This window comes from Triticum urartu, chromosome 5A (assembly GCF_056163025.1).
Source record: "Triticum urartu cultivar PI428250 chromosome 5A, HENAU_Tu73, whole genome shotgun sequence".
In the NCBI taxonomy this organism is placed as follows: Eukaryota; Viridiplantae; Streptophyta; class Magnoliopsida; order Poales; family Poaceae; genus Triticum; species Triticum urartu.
The window spans coordinates 675,761,425-675,781,621 of record NC_141877.1 but is presented as its reverse complement, the minus strand read 5'-3'; the positions used below and the strand labels follow the sequence as shown (position 1 = coordinate 675,781,621).

Sequence of the window (20,197 nt, the reverse complement as noted above, 5' to 3'; positions counted from 1 at the left end):
GGTGTGGTGGCTTTGGCAAGAACCATGTTAAATCACTCTGAAAGCAAATTTTAGGGAAAGTATGTGTCGCATGGAATGATGGCTACGGTAATGGTCTAACAGAAGGCCCGTGAGATCAGTTAGGGCATCTACAATGGCTGAAACCGGGTTTTCTCCATGCTACCCTTCTTTTCTAAAAGGCATCCTCAATGTTACCTAGAGATACGACTATATGATGGGTTTTATGTATCTTTTAGTGCTATCTCCACAGTTTAGTGTTTACATGGCGCCATGTTTTGTGGTGATTGATGTTTATCTAGTATCTACAAAAATGTGTGACCAAAATATGGTTTCTCTTAGAGCTAAGAGACCGCCTCTTAACTGAAAGAAGATGGCCATTTTCCCTTCTTTTCTTTCAGAATTGCCTGAAGGAGAGAGAAGAGGAGCTGCTGTAGTAGATTTCCAGCCGACTAATTAAAGCACAGGCTCCAAGAAACTTTACAAAAGTGGAAGTTTTGGACCATATGTTAATAAAGTAGGACATCCTTGAAGGTGAATCATATATTACTAACAAAATGAACTGCAAAAACATCTTATATTAAGAAATGAAGATAGCATTATACATGTTGGCTATTGCATTGACTATAGATAACATGGCAATAAGCGAGTCTATATAGTAATACCAGCAGCCGACTATATTTACTGACCAAAGCTTAAACAAAGCAAATCAAAGCACGGAAGCAAGGAGATGCCGGCCTCTATAGTAATACTGAGGGAATTGCATAATCCACCACTTATTGGGGCTAGTGTTGCACAGAACACCTACTATACGGGTTTGTTGCAGAAAACACCACATATTGGTGTAATACATTGCAACTAGATCTAATCTAGTGTTTGGATACATTGACATAATTTTATACATATGGGTCCTACTTGTAAGTGCACATGTGGCAATAAAAACCGGTCACATCAGCCAACATATTAGATCGTCATTATCTCCCAAACTTGTGGTCCAATTGAGCCGAAACTTTCTCAAATTAGTATTGAATACATGTAGTATTTACTGGAATTGTTTCTCATTTTTCTGAAAAATGTCAAAAATTGAACCAAAAAATTGTACGGGCTAACCAAAACTTTCATTATCTTCAACCCATTGATCCAAATGGGGTAAAACTTTCCCAGAATGGTACTGTAGACATGTGAAATTCACTGGAATTTTTCATATTTTCTGAAATTGTTAAAATTTGAACCAAAATTTAAATGAAACAAGTTCGGCATGTGATCACTAGCACCAAAAACATGGTAGATATTGTTGCCATTAGATTTTAGCATCCAAGTATTTGCTATATGGCCACTACAGCAAACTAGTTGTCATGTGGCCAATACAACCATCAAAAAATAATATGACTAGTCTTGCATACTTGGTCTGGAGGAGGCGCTCCAGCTCTCTGTGGCCGGCAATTGCATCTACCCGCCACTGCCGCCGCCATTGCTACCAGCACCACATACACCCACGCCGGCACCGCCCACAGTCACCGAGACATACGCAGTGGCAGGGCATCGTGCGGGAGGGTCGGCACACCACTGGTGTGGCTCGATGCATCAGAGGAGGAGGCGGCCTACCTTGAGCAGCGGCGCTGCCGCACGCTAGAGGAGAAGTGGACTGGTCGGAGCACCGCATGCGACACGAGCGCGGAGAGGAGGAGCACCGATAGCACTAGCCGCGCGAGGAGGAGAAGGAGCGGCGGAAGCAGGAGGAGGCAAGCGGCGCCAGGCAGCCATGGCGTAGTAGCAGACGTTGGAGGAGGCCGCGCTCGCGGCCTACCAGACAGCGTTCCCCTGGGCATAGCCGCCAAAGTTCTTTGACTTTACCTGCTCCAACGATGAGGATGACGCTTACGGCTGTGGGCGAGAACTGCTGTGAGGCTTTTTGTTTTTATTATGTTTTATTATATTTAGTTATGTTTGAAGGGGACTTTGGCCAGCGGTTTTAATGTTTAATCATGTATTATTAATATTCATGTTTTAAATTTAAATATTTTTTGTGCCTATTTAGTTTTTCTAAGACCGCGCGGACAAATGCGTCGGCCACGGTGGGTGCACCAGCCGACCCAAAAAACCCGGACATGCATGTCTGCTCGGCCGACCCAAACGGATAAAAATCACATTCCTTTGCATCAGCCGGTTAGAATTGACTTACAAGCGGGATCCATTTGTCTGAAATTATGTTAATATAGCTAAACACTAGATTAGACCTATCTGCAATGTATTACACCAATATGTGGTGCTTTCTGCAACAAACCTGTATAGTAGGTGTTTTGTGCAACACTAGCCCCAATAAGTGGTGGTTCGTGCAATTCCCTCAGTAATACTAGCTGCTAGCACCTTTGTACCTGTCCGTATCCTGCACGTGCTGCTTATATACAGATGCCGTTTTTCGCCGAATACAATTGCGCAAACTAGGTGGTATTACCTTCGTTTCAAAAATATTGTCTTACATTTGTCTAGATATAGATGTATCTAACACTGAAACGTAACTAGATAAATTTGTATCTATTCAAATCTAAGACAAGAATTTTCAAACAGAGGGAGTTTATGGTCGGTTGAGTGGCTGAAGATACATCACAGGCAAGGGACAGCCGCAAACTCTTGCTTGCATCGCCCCAGAAGTGAACAGCATAGTAGTAGCTGGTCCTCCGGTCAAATGGTGTGGTGGTGAAAAGTCCCGGCAATTGCCAATTGCAAATGCCACCAAGTCGATTGGTCGTCAAGAGAGTCTCCATGGATTGTAGAACTAAGTCTCCACGGAGCCAGGATTTCGAAATTTAGGGTCTAGGCTAATGGAGATGCCATGGTGTCAACATACCATTTTTTTGTCTATTCATTGCAGTCACATGATCAAAATTTGATTGAAAATTGACAAATGACAAAACAAATTCACAACACTATAAACACCATATAATCTTATGAAATAATAATTTGAAGTAGTGCAATGTGGGTAAATAATATATTACCTAATCTCATTATTTATTGGAATTGGCAAGATGGACCTCATTGACTCAACCCAATGCCAAAACAAGAATCAGAAATTTATGAATCGATTCTGCTCTCTTCTTCTTCATGTTTACACAAGCACAAGTAGGAATATTATAATTGTTTCTAAATCTGTCTAAGTGTACTTCTATAATTATTAAAGCAAATAACTAATCTGATGTGAGAATCAATTACCTTTTCCCCTTGTGTGGTGGTTGTTCATCTGTGCGTCCATTCTGCTGGGAAGTGGCAACGTGTGCGTGGATCGACACCTACGTATCCAGGCGACCCCTTCCCTTCTCCGCTTCTCTCCATGGCGACCCTATGGAGAGATCCGATCGCAGCAGCCTTCGGGTGTCAGTTTCGATAGCAACGACGGCTTGGAAAGATTAGCGATATGGGAGTGCGTAATCAGGTCGTGGCCGCGTGGTGCAATTAACATGTCTCTTTCCCTTCCATGATGGCCTGCTAGGCAATTTTCTTTTATGATGATGATTTTTGTTTAGCATGTAATGGGTTGTACATGGGCTGAAGCTTTCACGTGAAAAAGGTGTGAGGAAGGATAGGAGGGGGGGGGGGGGTGAAGCCAGCTCGGGACAAGCGGGTAAGCAAAAAAAAGGGATTAACTGATCGCTATCGAGGACGATACGATCATTGGGGGAGGGGGGGGGGTCCCCTCGTCCCCCCTTAGATCCGTCCCTGGTCCCTGGCTACATGCTCCATTTAGATGCCGAAAGAGAATTACAAGCTGAAAAACGCTTGACGGACAGGGAGTCAACATAAAAATACAAAAGAACCCCGAAGTAAAATCACACCCCAAGCCCTTTGCCCTGATGCCTCCCGTTTCCGGCGCTGTCAAGACGTACACTAAGAAAAAAGATACGAGCAAAACCTTTTACGCCCGAGCTTGGTGTAATTACAATGGCTTGTCTTCGATTGTGTGGACCTCAAAAAAAGCTCACCGGGGTGCAGAGGGAAGCCATGGTCTTTGTGGCATGTCACTTGGGTTAAGCTCACCGGGGTGCAGAGGGAAGCCATGGTCTTTGTGGCATGTCACTTGGGTTGAGCTCACCGGCGAAACCCTATACAACCTCGTTGTTTCGCAATTGGCTGACGTTACAGATTAGCGCCTCATTAGATACATATCTACTAAAACAAACAAACCATGAACAATTACTCTCTAGGGGCATATTTGAATCATAGTTTCAATTAAGGCATAAAAAAGGAAAATGAAACAAGAATTCCAATAGAAAAAATACAATGTTTGAAATAGACGTCAATACACAAAAATTCAGAGTCACAAATTGGCATGGTAGAATCGCACGCTCGCAATCATATCCAGGAAGCATAACGAGCAGTATAAAATCCTCTAAATACAATATGATTTACACCAAGGAAAAAACCCTCAAAAAGGGTTTAACCTCGAAGCCCCACGGAATTTTAGCACGGCACAATAATCCACGTAAATTTTAGGAAATCGTTTTCATAGACTAGTAGAATCATAATATTCCTTCAATCCAAAATGCCATAAACAAGAATGGATATTGTGTAGTATTGTATAATGGTTGCCGTCGCCATGATTTGGAATTTGACTGACCAATCGATGTGCCACGGATGAGCAGAGCAGTGTGGTTGTGGTTTCCTCTCCAGTCTCCAGTCCATTTGCGGGGGCAAAAAAATAGTCCATCCGTAGATCCGTCGTCCGTACACCGGCCGTCGTCCCCGAGGCGAGGAGAGTGACCTAGCTAGATAGTAGTACTGGTGGTGGGCGCCGACGGCGGCGAGACCGAAGGCGGGAGAAGACGACAGTCGAGGGGACCTAGGCGCCCCGCCTTGGCCGCTTGCCCGCTGCCAGCGACGGAGCCACGACCGATGCCGATGGCCGCCGGAACTGGACCAGCGCCCCTCTCGATCGCCGCCGCCCGCCACATCCCCCCATTTATACGCCCGTCCCCGCCTCCGCCTCCTCCACCACCTGCTCCCCGTCTCCCTCCTCGCCCCCTTCCGGTCGCCGTCTCCGGTTGCAGCAGAGCAGCAGCAGCGAGCTGGTGGTACTGGTAGCTGACCGCCCGTCGCCATGGACTCCAAGGAGGAGCACCCGCCCGCCGCCGAAGCCAATGGCCTCTCCGACCTCAACAAGGAGACCGTCGATCTGGTACCCGCTCTTCCTCCCTCCCCCCACTCCTTGTTAATCACCTGGCAATCATTTTTCGACAAAGGGCGGATTTTTTATTAGCTCAAAATGAAGCATCAAGAGGATACAAACACAATGAGCAACACCCCCGGCTTCTGCATAGCTACTTGCTAGGATGCACAACACAGCGCGCGCACACACAAAAATCCCACCGACGACTACCAAAGTCAAGCAAGACCGAAGCTATGCCTTGGTGAAGTAAAAAGAAAAAAGAAAACTCTGAGTGATCAAAACAATGATGAACAATCTACAGAATCATGGAGTAACTCTTAACTGTATCGGTTAATTGCAGGAGCACATCCCCGTTGAGGAGGTTTTCGAGCACCTCAGGTGCACCAAGGAGGGCCTCACCACCGAGAGCGCCCAGCAGAGGGTCGAAATCTTCGGATACAACAAGCTCGAAGAGAAAAATGTATATACATGCACTCACTAATCTCTGTGCTCTTAGTTTAATTCTCTCATACAACTAGCAGTAACCATTTGTTAATCAATTGCAATGCAGGAGAGCAAGATCCTCAAGTTCCTGGGCTTCATGTGGAACCCGCTCTCCTGGGTCATGGAGGCCGCCGCCATCATGGCGATCGCCCTCGCGCACGGTGGAAAGGACCTCAGGGGAAACGTAACCTACTACTACTGCTACTGCCATCGTAGATTATATGCTGTTACCTCTATGCTACTATGGTCCCATACTAACTATGAACTGCAATTGGCGTTGACGCAGTCGATGGGTATAGACTTCCACGATTTCGTCGGAATCGTCATTCTCTTGGTCGTCAACTCCACCATCAGCTTCGTAGAGGAAAACAACGCCGGCAATGCCGCTGCTGCGCTCATGGCCCGCCTCGCACCAAAGGCTAAGGTAATTTCTACCTACATATATAGCTTTCTTCAAATACTACCTACCAGCACTACTAGTACTCAAGGATCAAGTTACATGGCCGGTGCCCCCTTTTCCTCATACTTATGTGTTACCTTCTTTTGTAGGCTCTGCGTGATGGCACCTGGAATGAATTAGACGCATCGTTGTTGGTTCCGGGTGATATAATCAGTATTAAGCTTGGAGACATCATTCCTGCTGATGCGCGTCTACTACAGGGCGATCCTCTCAAAATTGATCAGGTCTTTCAGCCAACTCAACTATCTCCTCTGCACGTTGCATAATGCATATTGCTAAAGTATTTCTGCTAAATAAAAGAATTCTGATACTAGAAGAATATGGAGCAGCAAGTGCTAATACCATATGTCAATTGCTTTGCAGTCTGCACTGACAGGAGAATCACTACCCGTAACCAAGCATCCTGGAGGTGGAGTTTACTCTGGTTCCACTTGTAAGCAGGGTGAAATAGAAGCAGTTGTTATTGCCACTGGGATCCATACTTTCTTTGGAAAAGCTGCTCACCTCGTTGAGTCAACCACCCATGTCGGCCACTTTCAGAAGGTAGAGTATTATTCAGCAATCAGTGTGTCTACTGTCAGCTGAAATTCATGGTATGGGCTGCAATTTATGGATGCTTTCAGGTTCTCACATCGATCGGAAACTTCTGCATTTGCTCCATTGCAATTGGGATGACTATCGAGTTAATCGTCATGGCGGCTGTTCAACACAGACCGTACCGCCAGACAGTTGATAACCTTCTGGTGCTTCTGATTGGAGGGATTCCAATTGCGATGCCCACGGTTCTGTCTGTAACTATGGCTATTGGATCACATAAGCTTGCACAACAGGTTTGAATATTCATCTATGGCTAGAGCTCTCTGACTACCACTGAAATAAAAGGCATCTAACTATATCCTAGAAAGTGACCGCTTTTCTTAACTGTTGACTTCAGGGTGCTATTACCAAGAGAATGACTGCAATTGAAGAGATGGCCGGAATGGACGTGCTTTGCAGTGACAAAACAGGAACATTGACACTCAACAAACTGACTGTAGACAACAATATAATTGAGGTCATAACTCCCACAACTTGTACTTTTGAACATAGTTACATTGTCTTCATGTTCCTAAGGTCTGAAAGATAAGCATTTTTCTCTAGGTTTTTACTAGAGGTTACGAAAAGAGTGATGTCGTGTTGATGGCCGCAAGGGCCTCGAGACTGGAGAATCAGGATGCTATTGATTTCGCTATTGTTGCCATGCTTCCAGACCCAAAAGAGGTAAAAATCTCTCCTCTCTGATATATCTATGACTTTAGCCAGTTCCAGTGATTCCTGGCTTGTGCTTCACTCAGCTAGGGAAACAAATAACAGCGGTCACCAAACAACAATCTTAACTGCAATAGATACCATCTTGACCATATATTCATCAGTAGATTCTGTTCCCTGTACATTCTGAAAACAAAAGTAGCATGTCAAGAATTATCAGTGTACAGGGAACATATTGACTAATCTAGAGGATTTGAACAAACATGTATTCCATAGCAGGGGATATCATCATGAATTTTGTAATGCCTTCTAGCTCAGTTTTATACCACTGAAAAGTGATTCTTTTGCTCTAATCTTTAGAAGTTTCCATTCATACATTACTGAGTCAGTTAATAGTTATGCTTTTAGTCACACTGTACACTAGTTATATTCCATTCTATCCGCTGTTAGGCACGTGCTGGCATCGAAGAAGTCCATTTCCTTCCATTTAACCCAACGGACAAGCGGACAGCTCTCACGTACTTGGATGCTAAGGGTAAAATGCACAGGGTTAGCAAAGGTGCTCCTGAACAGGTATAGAAATTTACGTCATCTGATTTTTTGTCCAAGGATACATCACTTTGTTATGAAATAAACAGTCACAGCATCTGCTTATGTTTCATTTAATTGTCTTGCAGATTCTGAACCTGGCAGCAAATAAATCTGAGATCGAAAGGAAGGTCCATCAAGTAATTGACAATTTTGCTGAGAGGGGGCTGCGGTCGCTTGCTGTTGCATACCAGGTTATTGGATGCTAGTCTTCTACTTATCTGCTGGTCAGTTTACCTACAAAACTTGCTAATTTCCTTCAACGTGCAGGAAGTTCCTGAAGGTACCAAGGAAAGTGCTGGTGGACCCTGGCAATTTATTGGTCTTCTCCCACTCTTTGATCCTCCCCGCCATGATAGTGCTGAAACCATACGCCGAGCTCTAGACCTTGGAGTCAGTGTGAAAATGATTACAGGTACCTTTTTAGTACACTAAATGGGAACAGACCACTTTCTTGCACCACAATCATCACGTAAGCTTTGATAATGGACTGCTGTTTATTCCCTTGGATTGTCTGTTCCCCAGAGGCTGGTAACATGGTGAAGTCAATCTGAGAATGTTAGCTTTTAAATTTTAATGTGCCCTGATGTTCCTGGAAAAGAAGTGCTAAAGTGTCGATCCACGCATTAGCCTGCTAGTACTAGCACTAGTAGCAGTGGCAGTCTCAGGCTTTGCTTAGCTGTCCTGAGCTTCAGAATAATCTGTTAATATTGACTGCTATATGTTTCCCTGGACCCACTATCTTTATGAATTATGAATATGCTCCTTGGACAAAATTTCAGGTGATCAGTTGGCTATTGGTAAGGAAACTGGGCGGAGGCTAGGAATGGGCACCAACATGTATCCATCATCATCATTGCTTGGTGACAAAATAGATAGTGATATCGCGGTCCTATCAGTGGACGAACTGATTGAGCAGGCAGATGGTTTTGCTGGAGTTTTCCCTGGTGAGCTTTACTTTTCTCTTGTGCCATTGTGTGATCGTGTGCTTCACTCTAACTTGTCTCCCCTCCACAGAGCACAAATATGAAATTGTCAAGAGGCTCCAAGCCAGAAAGCACATATGCGGGATGACAGGAGATGGAGTTAATGATGCACCTGCTCTGAAGGTAGCGGACATTGGGATTGCGGTGGCTGATGCAACTGATGCTGCTCGCGGGGCCTCTGATATTGTTCTGACAGAGCCTGGGTTGAGTGTGATCATCAGTGCTGTTTTAACAAGTCGCGCCATTTTTCAGCGGATGAAAAATTATACAGTTGAGTTTGTGTTTCCAATTCATTTTTTCCTTTTGTTTCTAACTTGCCATCTTAGGCAACATTTTCCATATCATGCTAGTTCTCCTTTTCCAACATTATTAATACTTTAGGCTTTTGTATGTCTTTGAAGAGGAATATGTTGATTTTTTCGTGTTTTACGGAAAGCTGTTTTATTCAGGTAACAAGGGAAGTTGGCTGATGTCAATCATTTATGTTTTTTTTTGCAGATATACGCTGTATCTATAACCATCCGTATTGTGGTAAGTTTATGCTATGCAAACTATTTATACCATTTGGGAACCATTTGATTATACCAAGTTAAATTATGATTTTCCATTACAAATCCGTTATAACAACATATTAGTGTCTGGTCAAGTTTGTTATATGTATGGGTAAATGCTATATAGGGTTCGCCCTTGAGCAAAGCCCATGGACCAAAAGTACTCCCTCTGTTTCTTTTTACTTCACATATTAGGTTTGTCTTAAGTCAAACTTTGTAAAGTTTGACCAAATTTGTACAAAATATCAACATCTACAATAGCAAATAAGACTTGTTCCAGTTCCTGTTCATACTTACAAAGCTGATGCTCATTTTGGAATTCACATCAATGATAAAAAATCTCACCTGTGTGCAGCTTGGTTTTTTGCTCTTGGCGTGCCTTTGGAAGTTTGACTTCCCTCCAATGATGGTTCTTCTGATAGCCATCCTTAATGATGGTAAGAACATTGCTGTCTTGACTTACCAGAAATGTTTTTACCAATAGGTATTCATTTGTTTTTAACTCTGGTGATGACTACTGCTGCTCAGGAACCATTATGACCATATCCAAAGATAAGGTGAAGCCGTCTCCATGTCCAGACAGTTGGAAGCTAGCAGAGATCTTCGCAACAGGAGTGGTACTGGGGGCTTACTTGGCCGTAACAACCGTTCTGTTCTTTTGGGCGGCTTATAAGACAGACTTTTTTCCGGTAATCGCTATTTCTTTGACGCAGTTCATTAGGCAGTACCTATCGCGTACCTCTTCTGGCAACAAGGCTATACCTTTTTGCATCTTGCAAAGTTATACTACTACATAAGCAGTTCTTGGAAGGACTAGGTAGCTGTGCTGTGCAAACTCACTTGTATCGTCCATGCTACTTGCAGAGACACTTCCGTGTCCGCACGTTGAATGTAAACAGTATCGGTCACGACATGGAGTCGATCGCCAAGAATACAGAGATGCTGGCCTCGGCCGTGTACCTCCAAGTGAGCACCATCAGCCAGGCCCTGATATTCGTGACGCGGTCGAGAGGCTGGTCCTTCACAGAGCGGCCTGGCTTCCTGCTTATGTTTGCGTTCGTCTTGGCTCAGCTGGTGAGTTCCTCACACAGTTCACCTTTTTGCTTGAGGTTTGTGGTGTGACTTATCAACACTAATAAATCGATCGACGCTGCAAAATGTATTATTATGATGTAGATTGCGTCCTTGCTGTCTGCATTGGTGGACTGGGAGCTGGCCAGCATCAGAGGCATCGGGTGGGGCTGGACGGGCGTCATCTGGCTGTACAACATCCTCATCTACATGCTCCTGGACCCAATAAAGTTTGCCGTGCGGTACGGTCTCAGCGGGAGGGCCTGGAACCTCGTCACCGACAACAAGGTGAGTCGGTCGGTCGAAGGACAGGGACAGGATGATGGTTGGTCCATGCCATGATGAACCGAGCTCGCGTTGCTGACACTGTGGGTTTGGGGCGTGTTTGTGTTTCAGGTGGCGTTTTCGAACCAGAAGAACTTTGGGAAGGAGGCGTCGCAGGCGGCGTGGGCGCACGAGCAGCGCACGCTGCACGGGCTGGAGTCGGCGGGGCGGGAGAAGGCGGCGTCCATGGAGCTGGGCCACATGGCGGAGGAGACCAAGCGGCGCGCGGAGATCACGAGGCTGAGGGCGGTGCACACTCTCAAGGGGAAGGTGGAGAACGCCGCCATGCTCAAGGGCATCGACCTGGACGACATCAACAACCAGCATTACACCGTGTGATTGGTTGATTCGGCTGCCCCCACCCCCTCCATTGCTGTGTTGCTGTATGTTTAGTGCTGCGCCGTACCGTACTTTCAAGCATTGATTTGTGATAAATAAAGCCTGGTGGATTTATTCGCAGTAATTAATTAAATGGATGAATTAGCAGCAGCTCACTCGTTTTGTGCTGGAAGAATGTCCATCCAGATATATAGTCAAGTTTTCTCTCTTTTGGGGCCTAAAAATATCTCTATAATATAGTAGTACTCCCTAGTTACAAAATACTTCCTCTTTCAGGAAATACTTGTCAGTGAAGTAGATGTATCAAGACATATTACTAAGTATCTTAAAGAGATATAGCAGCATCTACAACATGGAATTATTTTCATTAGTTCCATCATAAAATATTCTGTTACTATATCTATGCGATCTTGTGGCTTTTTATCTGTATGTACACATGGTCAACCTTAAAGATGTTTCACTTGGGACAAACCTAAAACCTCATGTATTTTACTCCCTTCCTCTGTTCCATAATATAATAGCAAGTGTTTTTGACACTGTATTAGTGTCAAAAACGCTCTTATCTTATGAGACGGAGGGGGTAGAAAAGAGGTACTCCCTTTGCGAAGAAACGTAATAGCGTTTAGATCACTGTAGTGTGCTTGTACATGTTTGATTCATTTAGCTGGCCCCACCCCCATTGTTGTGTCGCTGTGGTGCTGGCACGGCATCAGTCCCGGACGGACGTCGTTTAGCCTGTGATGGGTAGCATATGTCGCTACGCGGTCTGTCTTTCTTTCTGCCCGTCCGTCTGTCTGATTCTGATACCCACCTGTTAAACTGAATTAGCCAGCAGCGGTTGATACTTAGGGGTACTAAGTACATATCTCTAATGAATTAGCCTGCCTGCCTGAATGAATGAACGAATGAATCATGGTTAGGTTAGGCTGTCACCCTCCCTCGCTGCCCATTTTCCTTTACCCCTCCTTTTCTCTCTTGGTTGAAAGCCTTTCCGTACCAACCACCGCAGCACAACAACAACAACAATGATGATAATAATAATATTAAAGACTTTTGCTGGTTGCTACTGGCACGCATGTCTCAAGAACTAATATTACTAGATTAGTTTAGTAGAGGCAGTACAGGTAGTTTCCGGCAAAAGGAAGAAGAAGAAAAAAAGAGTACTACAGGTGGTTGACGCAGACTAGGACAGATCCCTGAACATCGAATAAGGATCTTCTCATGATGCTCTACCGGACGGTGACTTTTGCGAGTGTCTACGACAATAGAATTTGCTCGGGTGTGGCGAGGGAGGGGCGGTGTTTGTGGTCGCCGCTGGATGGCCTTCGTTATGATACCTCGATGCGATTCCTTTGACCTCTTTGGACCTTGATGACAGAACAGATGATGGAAACTACTATGTAGATCGAAAGTTTTTTTTCTCGGAATAAAACCAAGTAATAATAATAATAATAATAAATCACTTTGGTAATTGCTACTGGTAGGCATGTCTTGTAAAGCACTCTCTCTATCTCAGAATATAAGAACGTTTTTGACACTATACTAGTGTTAGTGTCGAAAACGTTTTCATATTTTGAGACGGAGGGAGTAATATAATAGTAATGTAGTAGAGGTGGTTGACGCAAATTAGGACGGGGGCAGAAACGGTTAGCAAGCAAGCAAGCACAGCCAGGTTAGGTTAGGTTTAGTAGTAGGAGTATCTCAGTGAGTTGAGGGCAAGTTGGTGGTGCGGCCAGCGTAGCACAACCAGATAAAATAAAAAGAAAGAAAGAAAGAAAGAAAAGACTAGCAAGTAGCAGAGCAGACAGCAGCAGGCGAGCAAGCAACGGCAACGGCAACCTTTCTGCTTTCCTTTCTTTCTTTCCCAATCAATCAACCCAGATAAAAATCCAACCCATCCTTCTCTCTTCTTGTCTTCCCCCAAAATTTCCCCAATCTCTCTCGCTTCTCTCCTCCTCCTCGCTCAATTGGGTTAAATCGAATCCAATCCCACCGGACTAGAGTAGAGCCGGCGAGATACGACTCAGATCCGTGTCGCGCGCGCGCATGGAGAAGAAGCTGCTCTTCTCTTGTCGTGCTTGAGCTTGAGCTAGCCACGACTCTGCTTCCTGCTGCTGCTTCGTGTCCGGGGGCAGGAAGATGCGCATGCGGGTGCTGCCGGCCTTCACCTTCAGCACCGCCCCGCCGCCGCCTCCATCGGATCCTCCTCCTTCGGCTGCTCCGGCACCGCCGCCTCCTGCTACCTACGCGGTCTACCTCAACATCTACGACATCTCCCCCATCAACAACTACCTCTACTGGTTCGGCCTCGGCATCTTCCACTCCGCCGTACAAGGTACCCTACCTCTCTACTTCTCTTCTCCCCCAAGAGAATTATCCCACCAGAAGCAGAATAATACTAGTCGTATCTTTGAGAGGAGGATCCAACCATTTCAGATTTATCACGCTTACTCCTCCTTTTATTTCCTTCCGGTTGGTACTGGTACTACATCCATCCATTCATTCAGGTTCAGGTTCAGGTTCAGTTCAGGCAGGCAGCTTCCTTTACTTTTCATGCTACCTTTCTGTGCTTGCTTCCCCCAATTATTTAGGGTACTAGTACACTGCCTTCATCAACTGCCTGCCTGCCTTACAGGCCCAATTATGCTTGTACAATTTACACACATCCGTGTTGGGCCATTTCTCCCCCCTAACCTATCTTTTTGGTATATGGTTAAACCCACTACTAATTGTACCGGAGTACTGTCCCCCCTATGACCCCGGTTTGGCAGCCGGTTCGACTTACGTGCCGCCACTTCGCTTCTTTTCACGCGCCATTTGTTGCTACTGGATCAAAACATTCCTACATTTCTCAGCCGTTAATGCTCAGCATGGTACCTCGCCTAATGTGTACCTAGGCAGAGGCTGTCCAATGGCTTGTTCGGCGTCACTAAAACTGGGCCTTGCAATGGAGCCACCAGGAATCGCTGGGTTTCCAAATGGAGGCGGAACCGGAGACGGGACTGAAGCTCACTTAGCACACCAACTAACTTAAATACCGTTTTCACTTACTGCCACTCTTTAACTGGACCCTACTTAGCCTGTCGTTCCATGCGCCAATTTGACACATTAGTACGGTCCATCACATTCTGGTCCTCTCCAGCTCAGCTGCTCCACACCAAGGCCTTTCAAACTCTTCTTGTTATCACAACTTTGCTATGCTCTGCCTGCTTGCCATATTTTTTAGTGCCTCAATTTTCTGGATCAACTTAAATCCGTGTCAAGTGTGTCACGAGGTCTTGTGCATACGAGTTTCATGCAGTCATCTATAAGCTCGACACATCCGAGACTGACCATTCCAATAAACTTTTTCTGCAGTGCATGGTATGGAGTTTGGGTACGGAGCCCATGAATACGCGACCAGCGGAGTGTTCCAAGTAGAACCGAAAAGCTGTCCTGGTTTTATCTTCAGGCGCTCCGTGTGTATGGGTACCACCAATATGTCCCGGGCTGAAGTTCGCGCTTTCCTAGAGGATCTTGCAGAGGATTATCATGGGGACACCTATCACTTGATTGTCAAGAACTGTAACCATTTCACAGCTGACTTCTGTAAGCGTTTGACCGGAAAGCCAACTCCTGGATGGGTGAATCGACTTGCCAGATTAGGTTAGGATAGATCTTAACTATTTCACAATCTGTTGTTTCTGGGCTATGTAGATTCTGAACTGTTTCTGCCTTTACATTTGTGGCACCAGGTTCCGTCTGCAACTGTGTTCTGCCTGAAAACATCAAGGTTTCAGCGGTCAGAGATGAAACTGCACACCTTGAATTTTCCGGTAAATTTGCCCAACCTCCCTCTCTCTACATGTTTTGTACACACTCAAACGCTGCCTTGTGTGGAAACATTTTGGCGCGGTCGTTTACTTTACTGTACACATCCATTTTGACACTGCTTAGCTACTTTGATGTTGTTTCCAGTCCTTGCGCAAGGTTGTGTTTATTGACTGTAACCGACCATTTCAATCTATGATGTTACACTTCTAGTTGTCTTACAATGGAATGGTGATTGTGAACCAAGCTAGAATTATCAGGATATTATGTAATTATTTATACCCATTTCTACCAAGTTGAAATAGTGTGGACATTTGAGGTTTTAAGTAATCTGCAACCTGAAGCCTGAGATGTTGTATCTGCTTGAATTTCTGTGAACATTTGAGAAGTTGTGCTATTAAAATTGGAGTGTGTGCGACAGCCAGTTGTCAACATACATTACTTGACTAGCCAGAATCCCTGAAGTCCAGAACCACTGCTTCATCCGTATAACCAAATAACTTGTATGGTTCACTTTACTGCTCTCAGTACGTGTTGAAACGTGACTGCTATCTGAGCATAAGATAGTTTAAGGTACAACAGTGCAACAGCTGGTGTAGTCTCCTGTCTTATAGTACTAGTACCTTATTTTCTACTGGCACTAATGGTTAAGAGTGTTCTTTTCTAAAAAAAACTAATGGTTAGAGTGTTAGACCATGTGCTGTGAATGGATTAAGTATGTACTATACGGTGAGGCTTTTGCTTTGCAACTGATACCATGCTATTGCTTCAGATGATGATTTGGAGTCGGACACATCGATCATTGACAGCGACATCGGTGATCTAGATCACCTCCTCACAACACCAAATAGCGATGTCGTACCCCCGAAAGACAAGACGTTAACTCCTGAAAGGGATAGCTTGTAATTGTTTCAGGTTATTTATGAACAGCATTACCTGCTTCCGGGTTGTTTGCTGAGGATCTTAGCCGTGGTGCTGATGTCCTCTTGCCAATGGCGGTGGCAGATCCTGATACTGATCCGGTTGAAGTTGCTGCTATATATATGTTGATGTAGAGAGCGGGGGTAGCGGGTGTGGTCTGTCTAATTGTGGCGAAGGCCAAGTTAACCAACACGTGTGAGATGGTTGCGTGCATAGTTGATTGTAACTTTTAATTGTTTTTGACAATAGAGTGCAGGTGTATAGTGCTTGTGTAACTAGCTGTTGGATTTATTTGACAAGTGTTTTCTTGTGTAAGTACAAAATGGCTTGACTTGATGTTGTTTCCTTCATTGAAATTAATGCAGCATGTTTCTAAATGTGCACTTCATCCATCCCATACTATAGTGCCATTACTTCTATTAAAAAAAATCAATCTTCAAAACTTTGAACAAATATTATATAGAAATTTATCTTTACGTACAATAGCAAATATATTTCATTTTTTGGGGTGCAATTGCATATTGTATGAGCCCGCGAGAACTATATCTCGCTATGATGGAAGGATCTCTTGCGTCGAGCGTTTTTACTCTCCTGTCGTTTCTTGGCTTGCCTGATTCGGTGCTTTTTTCTTTCCGTTCATTGGCGTTCTTGTTTTCTTGATCGCTACCGTTTGTTGGTTTGGTCAAGTTTTTTTGTTTTCTGTTGTTTTTCCATTCTGTTTTCTTAATTTCTTCATGGTTTTCTTCGGCTTTCTGGGTTTTCTCTGTTTCTTGACCGGGTTCCTTTGTTTCTTTCACGTTTATGCTGGTCCTTTTCTATCTCTTTCTTTTTTCTTTCTTTTTCTTGTTTCTTTCTTGGTTTCCATGTTTCTTTTGCTTTTCTTTCTTTCTTCGTTTTATTTTATTTCCTTTCTCAGTTTTCTTTGTTTCCTTCTCGGTTTCACCATTTCCATTTTTTGCATTGGTTTTCCTTGGTTTTCATTTCCATTTTTTTGGGCTTTTGTTTTCTTTTTTCCTTTTTATTAGAATTTTGTTGTTTTTCTTTGTTTCTCCGTCGATTTTCATCAGTTTTCTTTGTTCAGCACATGTTCACGTTTTTTAGTACATAGTATACATTTTTATTGTGCACGTGAAGCATTGTTTGATACACCTTGAACACTTGTCAAATACATGATGTAAATTTTCTCTTTGATACATGTTTTGGACACTTCTTTCAATAAATGATCAACATTTTTTCAAATACATGTGGAATATTTGTTTATGGTAATAACTACGTGAACATTTTCTAAATACATGATTAAGATTTTTTTTTCAAATATATGTTTTTGTTTGTACTTTTTCCATAGCCATTGTACATTTTTGTCTATAAATCAGGAACATTCTTGATATATATATTTAACATTTTTAAATAAATGATTAACATTTTATAAAACATATAATTGTTGATGCCTACCCTTTTCATACACATTGTATACTTTTTGTATAAATCAGGAACATTCTTTATATATATGTTTAAAATTTCCCGAATACATGATTAATTTTTATTTTGCGGGGACATGGTTAACATATTTTATATACACGTTCAACATTTCCCAAATACATGATTAATTTTTTAAATATATATTTTTTGGTGCCAACTTATTTTCATACACTTTGTACATTTTTCATATTTATTTGGATCATTTGTTTATACACATTTGTCATCTTTCATATACATGATATCTCTTCACCCCCTCTATTTTAATAGCAATGCACCGTAATTTTACGTTCCGTAAATTTTTTTATACGTAAAAATAGATCGTAAAAAAATATATAGTCGCCGTAATTTTTTTTATGTTACATAAAATTACGAACATAAAAACGTAGTATAAAATATACATAAAATGTATATTTCTGATCTTATGATCTATATTTTCGTTTTCTTATGCCAAATTTTACATAGTGAATCAAGATGAATGTAACTATTTTTATTTCAAACGTAATTTATTTATGAAATGATTGTAAAATTATTTCAGGTGAAGAATAACTTATTCTACACCCTGAGTGATGAATAGTAACACTATATATGTATATATGTGTGTGTGTATATATATATATATATATATATAGGAAAATGGGTTAGTACTCCTAGGAATACGTACTCCCAATGCCACGTGTGCCTCTTTTTTTAGGCGCCCAAATCGCTGCTTAAATCTGCTTAGGTTTTTATTTAAGAAAACAACAACTGTTGCATGCGAGGACCGCGCTCGTTTACAAGTTTGTTGACCGATCCATATTTTTAGGGATTATAACTAGCTGTTCTCACCGGAATACAAATTTTAGAAGATACCTTCGTAGAAAATATCCACTCTCGGCGGCTCCTCCTATGGTATGTCACAACCTTGCCGACGTATCACGACAGGCGACGACGGCGGCGGCACTACAACATCTAACGACGACGATGAGATGCGCGACTTGCGGAGGTAACCAACGACATGTAAAACCAGATCCTTGGGAAGATCCTCCTTCTGTTGGATTCCAGGTGATTATCTAGGGCCTTCCGTGTCGCTAGTTCACATGGATGAGAGTTATGCATCAGTACAACGGATCTTGAAGCCAAGGGCCAGCAGCATGCGGTTAGTCTCCATACGATTAACCTATTATTTTTCCTGCTCTGTTGTTTCCTAGAGAAGAAATATTTTTTTGTGCCCTATATGGAGGTTCTCCAGGTGGCCGAGGGTACCAGAACTCGGACAACTACGATGAATCCGTCGGCAACATACGTATGGGCTCAGCTATGTATGCATCCACTTATCCATATTCAGGGCGTTCAAGAATGTCACCACGATTCCTTGACCATCAAAGAAGAATGTCACCATGATTCTGGAGTAATTTGTTAGGATTTTCTTCTAGCTGTCTATAGATTTTCCTACTTCTATGTAAAAAGACCATAATGAATTACATATGCTAGTTACTTCCCACGAACTGTTTAGATGAACAAACTTGACGTGTACTGTCCTTGTAAATTAATATTCTCATAGATCTGATATACTTATTTTTAAATGAACATACTCCTTTTTAGGAAAATGCTCCTTTGTAACGAATATACTAATAATACTCATAGCTCTGAATATACTAATTTTTTAGATGAACATGCTCATATTTCTGAGCATACTCATGTCATATTTGTCCAGAAAACTAATTATACCACATTTTCTTTCTAGCTTTTTTTTATCCCATAAGAAGAAAAGTGAGACAGCGTAGATCATTTTTTTTGCTATCCTAGTTTAAGCTACAAAGCAAAGGTCATCTTGTAAATTAGATGGAATTCTAGTTCTATACACTTGCACTGTTTCTCTTTTGACATACTGAATTTATGAAGCAATCACCATCTCTTCATAGTTTAACGAGTTTCCGAGCTTCTTGTTTCACTATTGCTCATGTTCTTGACAAAACAACCATACTTCTTTACTTTCAGATCTTACATTAAACTGCAGCAAATTTGTGCTTTGGAAAGGAAGTGTGTATTGACATCTGGCGAAACATATTCAGATTGGTCACAAGATATACTCTTTTGTATTCTAATTCATTTTTATTGTAAATATATGCTCGAATTGGGAGATGCAAAAGCAAGCGCGTACTTTTATTTGTTATCTGGTACAAATACCTTTTATTTGTTATCTGGTACAAATATCTCTCTTGTGTTGGAGTAGTATATACTTCTTTAATTTGCTGCAAGTCATATAGTATAACCAACCATCTGTTTCTGGTCGTATATACTCCTATGGCTGCAAAGTAGTAGTATAAACTCCTCTTGTTTTTTGCGAAAATAGTAGTACATACTCCTTTGGCTGCAAAGCAGTATATAGTCCTGATTTCAAATAGAAGTATGGCATACTCATTTGGTAGCTAAGTATAAATCTATCTAAAAATGAAGTATATACTCCTCCTCACAAAAAATGGCAATATATACTGCTTGAGTATTTGTTGGTATATACACCTTAAAAATTGGCAGTGTATACTTCTTGAATTTCGTTGGTATATACTCCTTCAAAAAGTTCAGCATATACTACTGAAAAAAGCAGTACAGACCTATTTACAAAAAAATAAAACAGGTATATGCCTGGCATGTAGTTGGGTATATACATCCACCACCAATTTGAAATATATTAAAACACATATGAGGTATATACTGCTAGCATGATGTAGATGAAAAAGGTCTGTATCTTTCTTTTACACGCTTCATTCCCAATCTCAAGAGGTATAAAGGGTATATACTA

At 42.6% G+C, this 20,197-nt stretch overlaps 2 protein-coding genes across 2 annotated transcripts; both read left to right on the top strand.

Annotated features, from left to right (window-relative positions):
* Positions 1-4,595: 4,595 nt before the first annotated feature.
* LOC125511602 (plasma membrane ATPase 1-like) lies at positions 4,596-11,569 on the top strand. Its single transcript, XM_048677020.2, has 20 exons — positions 4,596-5,167; positions 5,499-5,618; positions 5,709-5,825; positions 5,928-6,065; positions 6,191-6,325; positions 6,465-6,644; positions 6,725-6,931; positions 7,036-7,155; positions 7,242-7,361; positions 7,800-7,922; positions 8,027-8,131; positions 8,208-8,352; positions 8,720-8,884; positions 8,955-9,193; positions 9,422-9,454; positions 9,830-9,911; positions 10,003-10,163; positions 10,339-10,548; positions 10,651-10,833; positions 10,942-11,569. Exons 1-20 carry the CDS (start codon positions 5,090-5,092, stop codon positions 11,206-11,208), a joined length of 2,928 nt encoding a protein of 975 aa, XP_048532977.2. The 5' UTR covers positions 4,596-5,089; the 3' UTR covers positions 11,209-11,569.
* Positions 11,570-12,989: 1,420 nt separating this feature from the next.
* Positions 12,990-16,322, top strand: LOC125511603 (deSI-like protein At4g17486). Its single transcript, XM_048677021.2, has 4 exons — positions 12,990-13,543; positions 14,566-14,853; positions 14,943-15,023; positions 15,791-16,322. The coding sequence occupies exons 1-4, from the start codon at positions 13,348-13,350 to the stop codon at positions 15,922-15,924; spliced, it is 699 nt and encodes a 232-aa protein (XP_048532978.2). The 5' UTR covers positions 12,990-13,347; the 3' UTR covers positions 15,925-16,322.
* The last annotated feature ends 3,875 nt before the right edge of the window (positions 16,323-20,197 follow it).

Bases quoted from the DNA above. Each gene is read 5' to 3' on its own strand.
- LOC125511602 (XM_048677020.2), top strand. From the start codon at position 5,090: ATGGACTCCAAGGAGGAGCACCCGCCCGCCGCCGAAGCCAATGGCCTC. The intron at 5,168-5,498 runs GTACCCGCTCTT...GGTTAATTGCAG, and splicing joins ACAAGGAGACCGTCGATCTG to GAGCACATCCCCGTTGAGGA. The intron at 7,156-7,241 runs GTCATAACTCCC...ATTTTTCTCTAG, and splicing joins TAGACAACAATATAATTGAG to GTTTTTACTAGAGGTTACGA.
- LOC125511603 (XM_048677021.2), top strand. From the start codon at position 13,348: ATGCGCATGCGGGTGCTGCCGGCCTTCACCTTCAGCACCGCCCCGCCG. The intron at 13,544-14,565 runs GTACCCTACCTC...CTTTTTCTGCAG, and splicing joins CTTCCACTCCGCCGTACAAG to TGCATGGTATGGAGTTTGGG. The intron at 15,024-15,790 runs GTAAATTTGCCC...CTATTGCTTCAG, and splicing joins TGCACACCTTGAATTTTCCG to ATGATGATTTGGAGTCGGAC.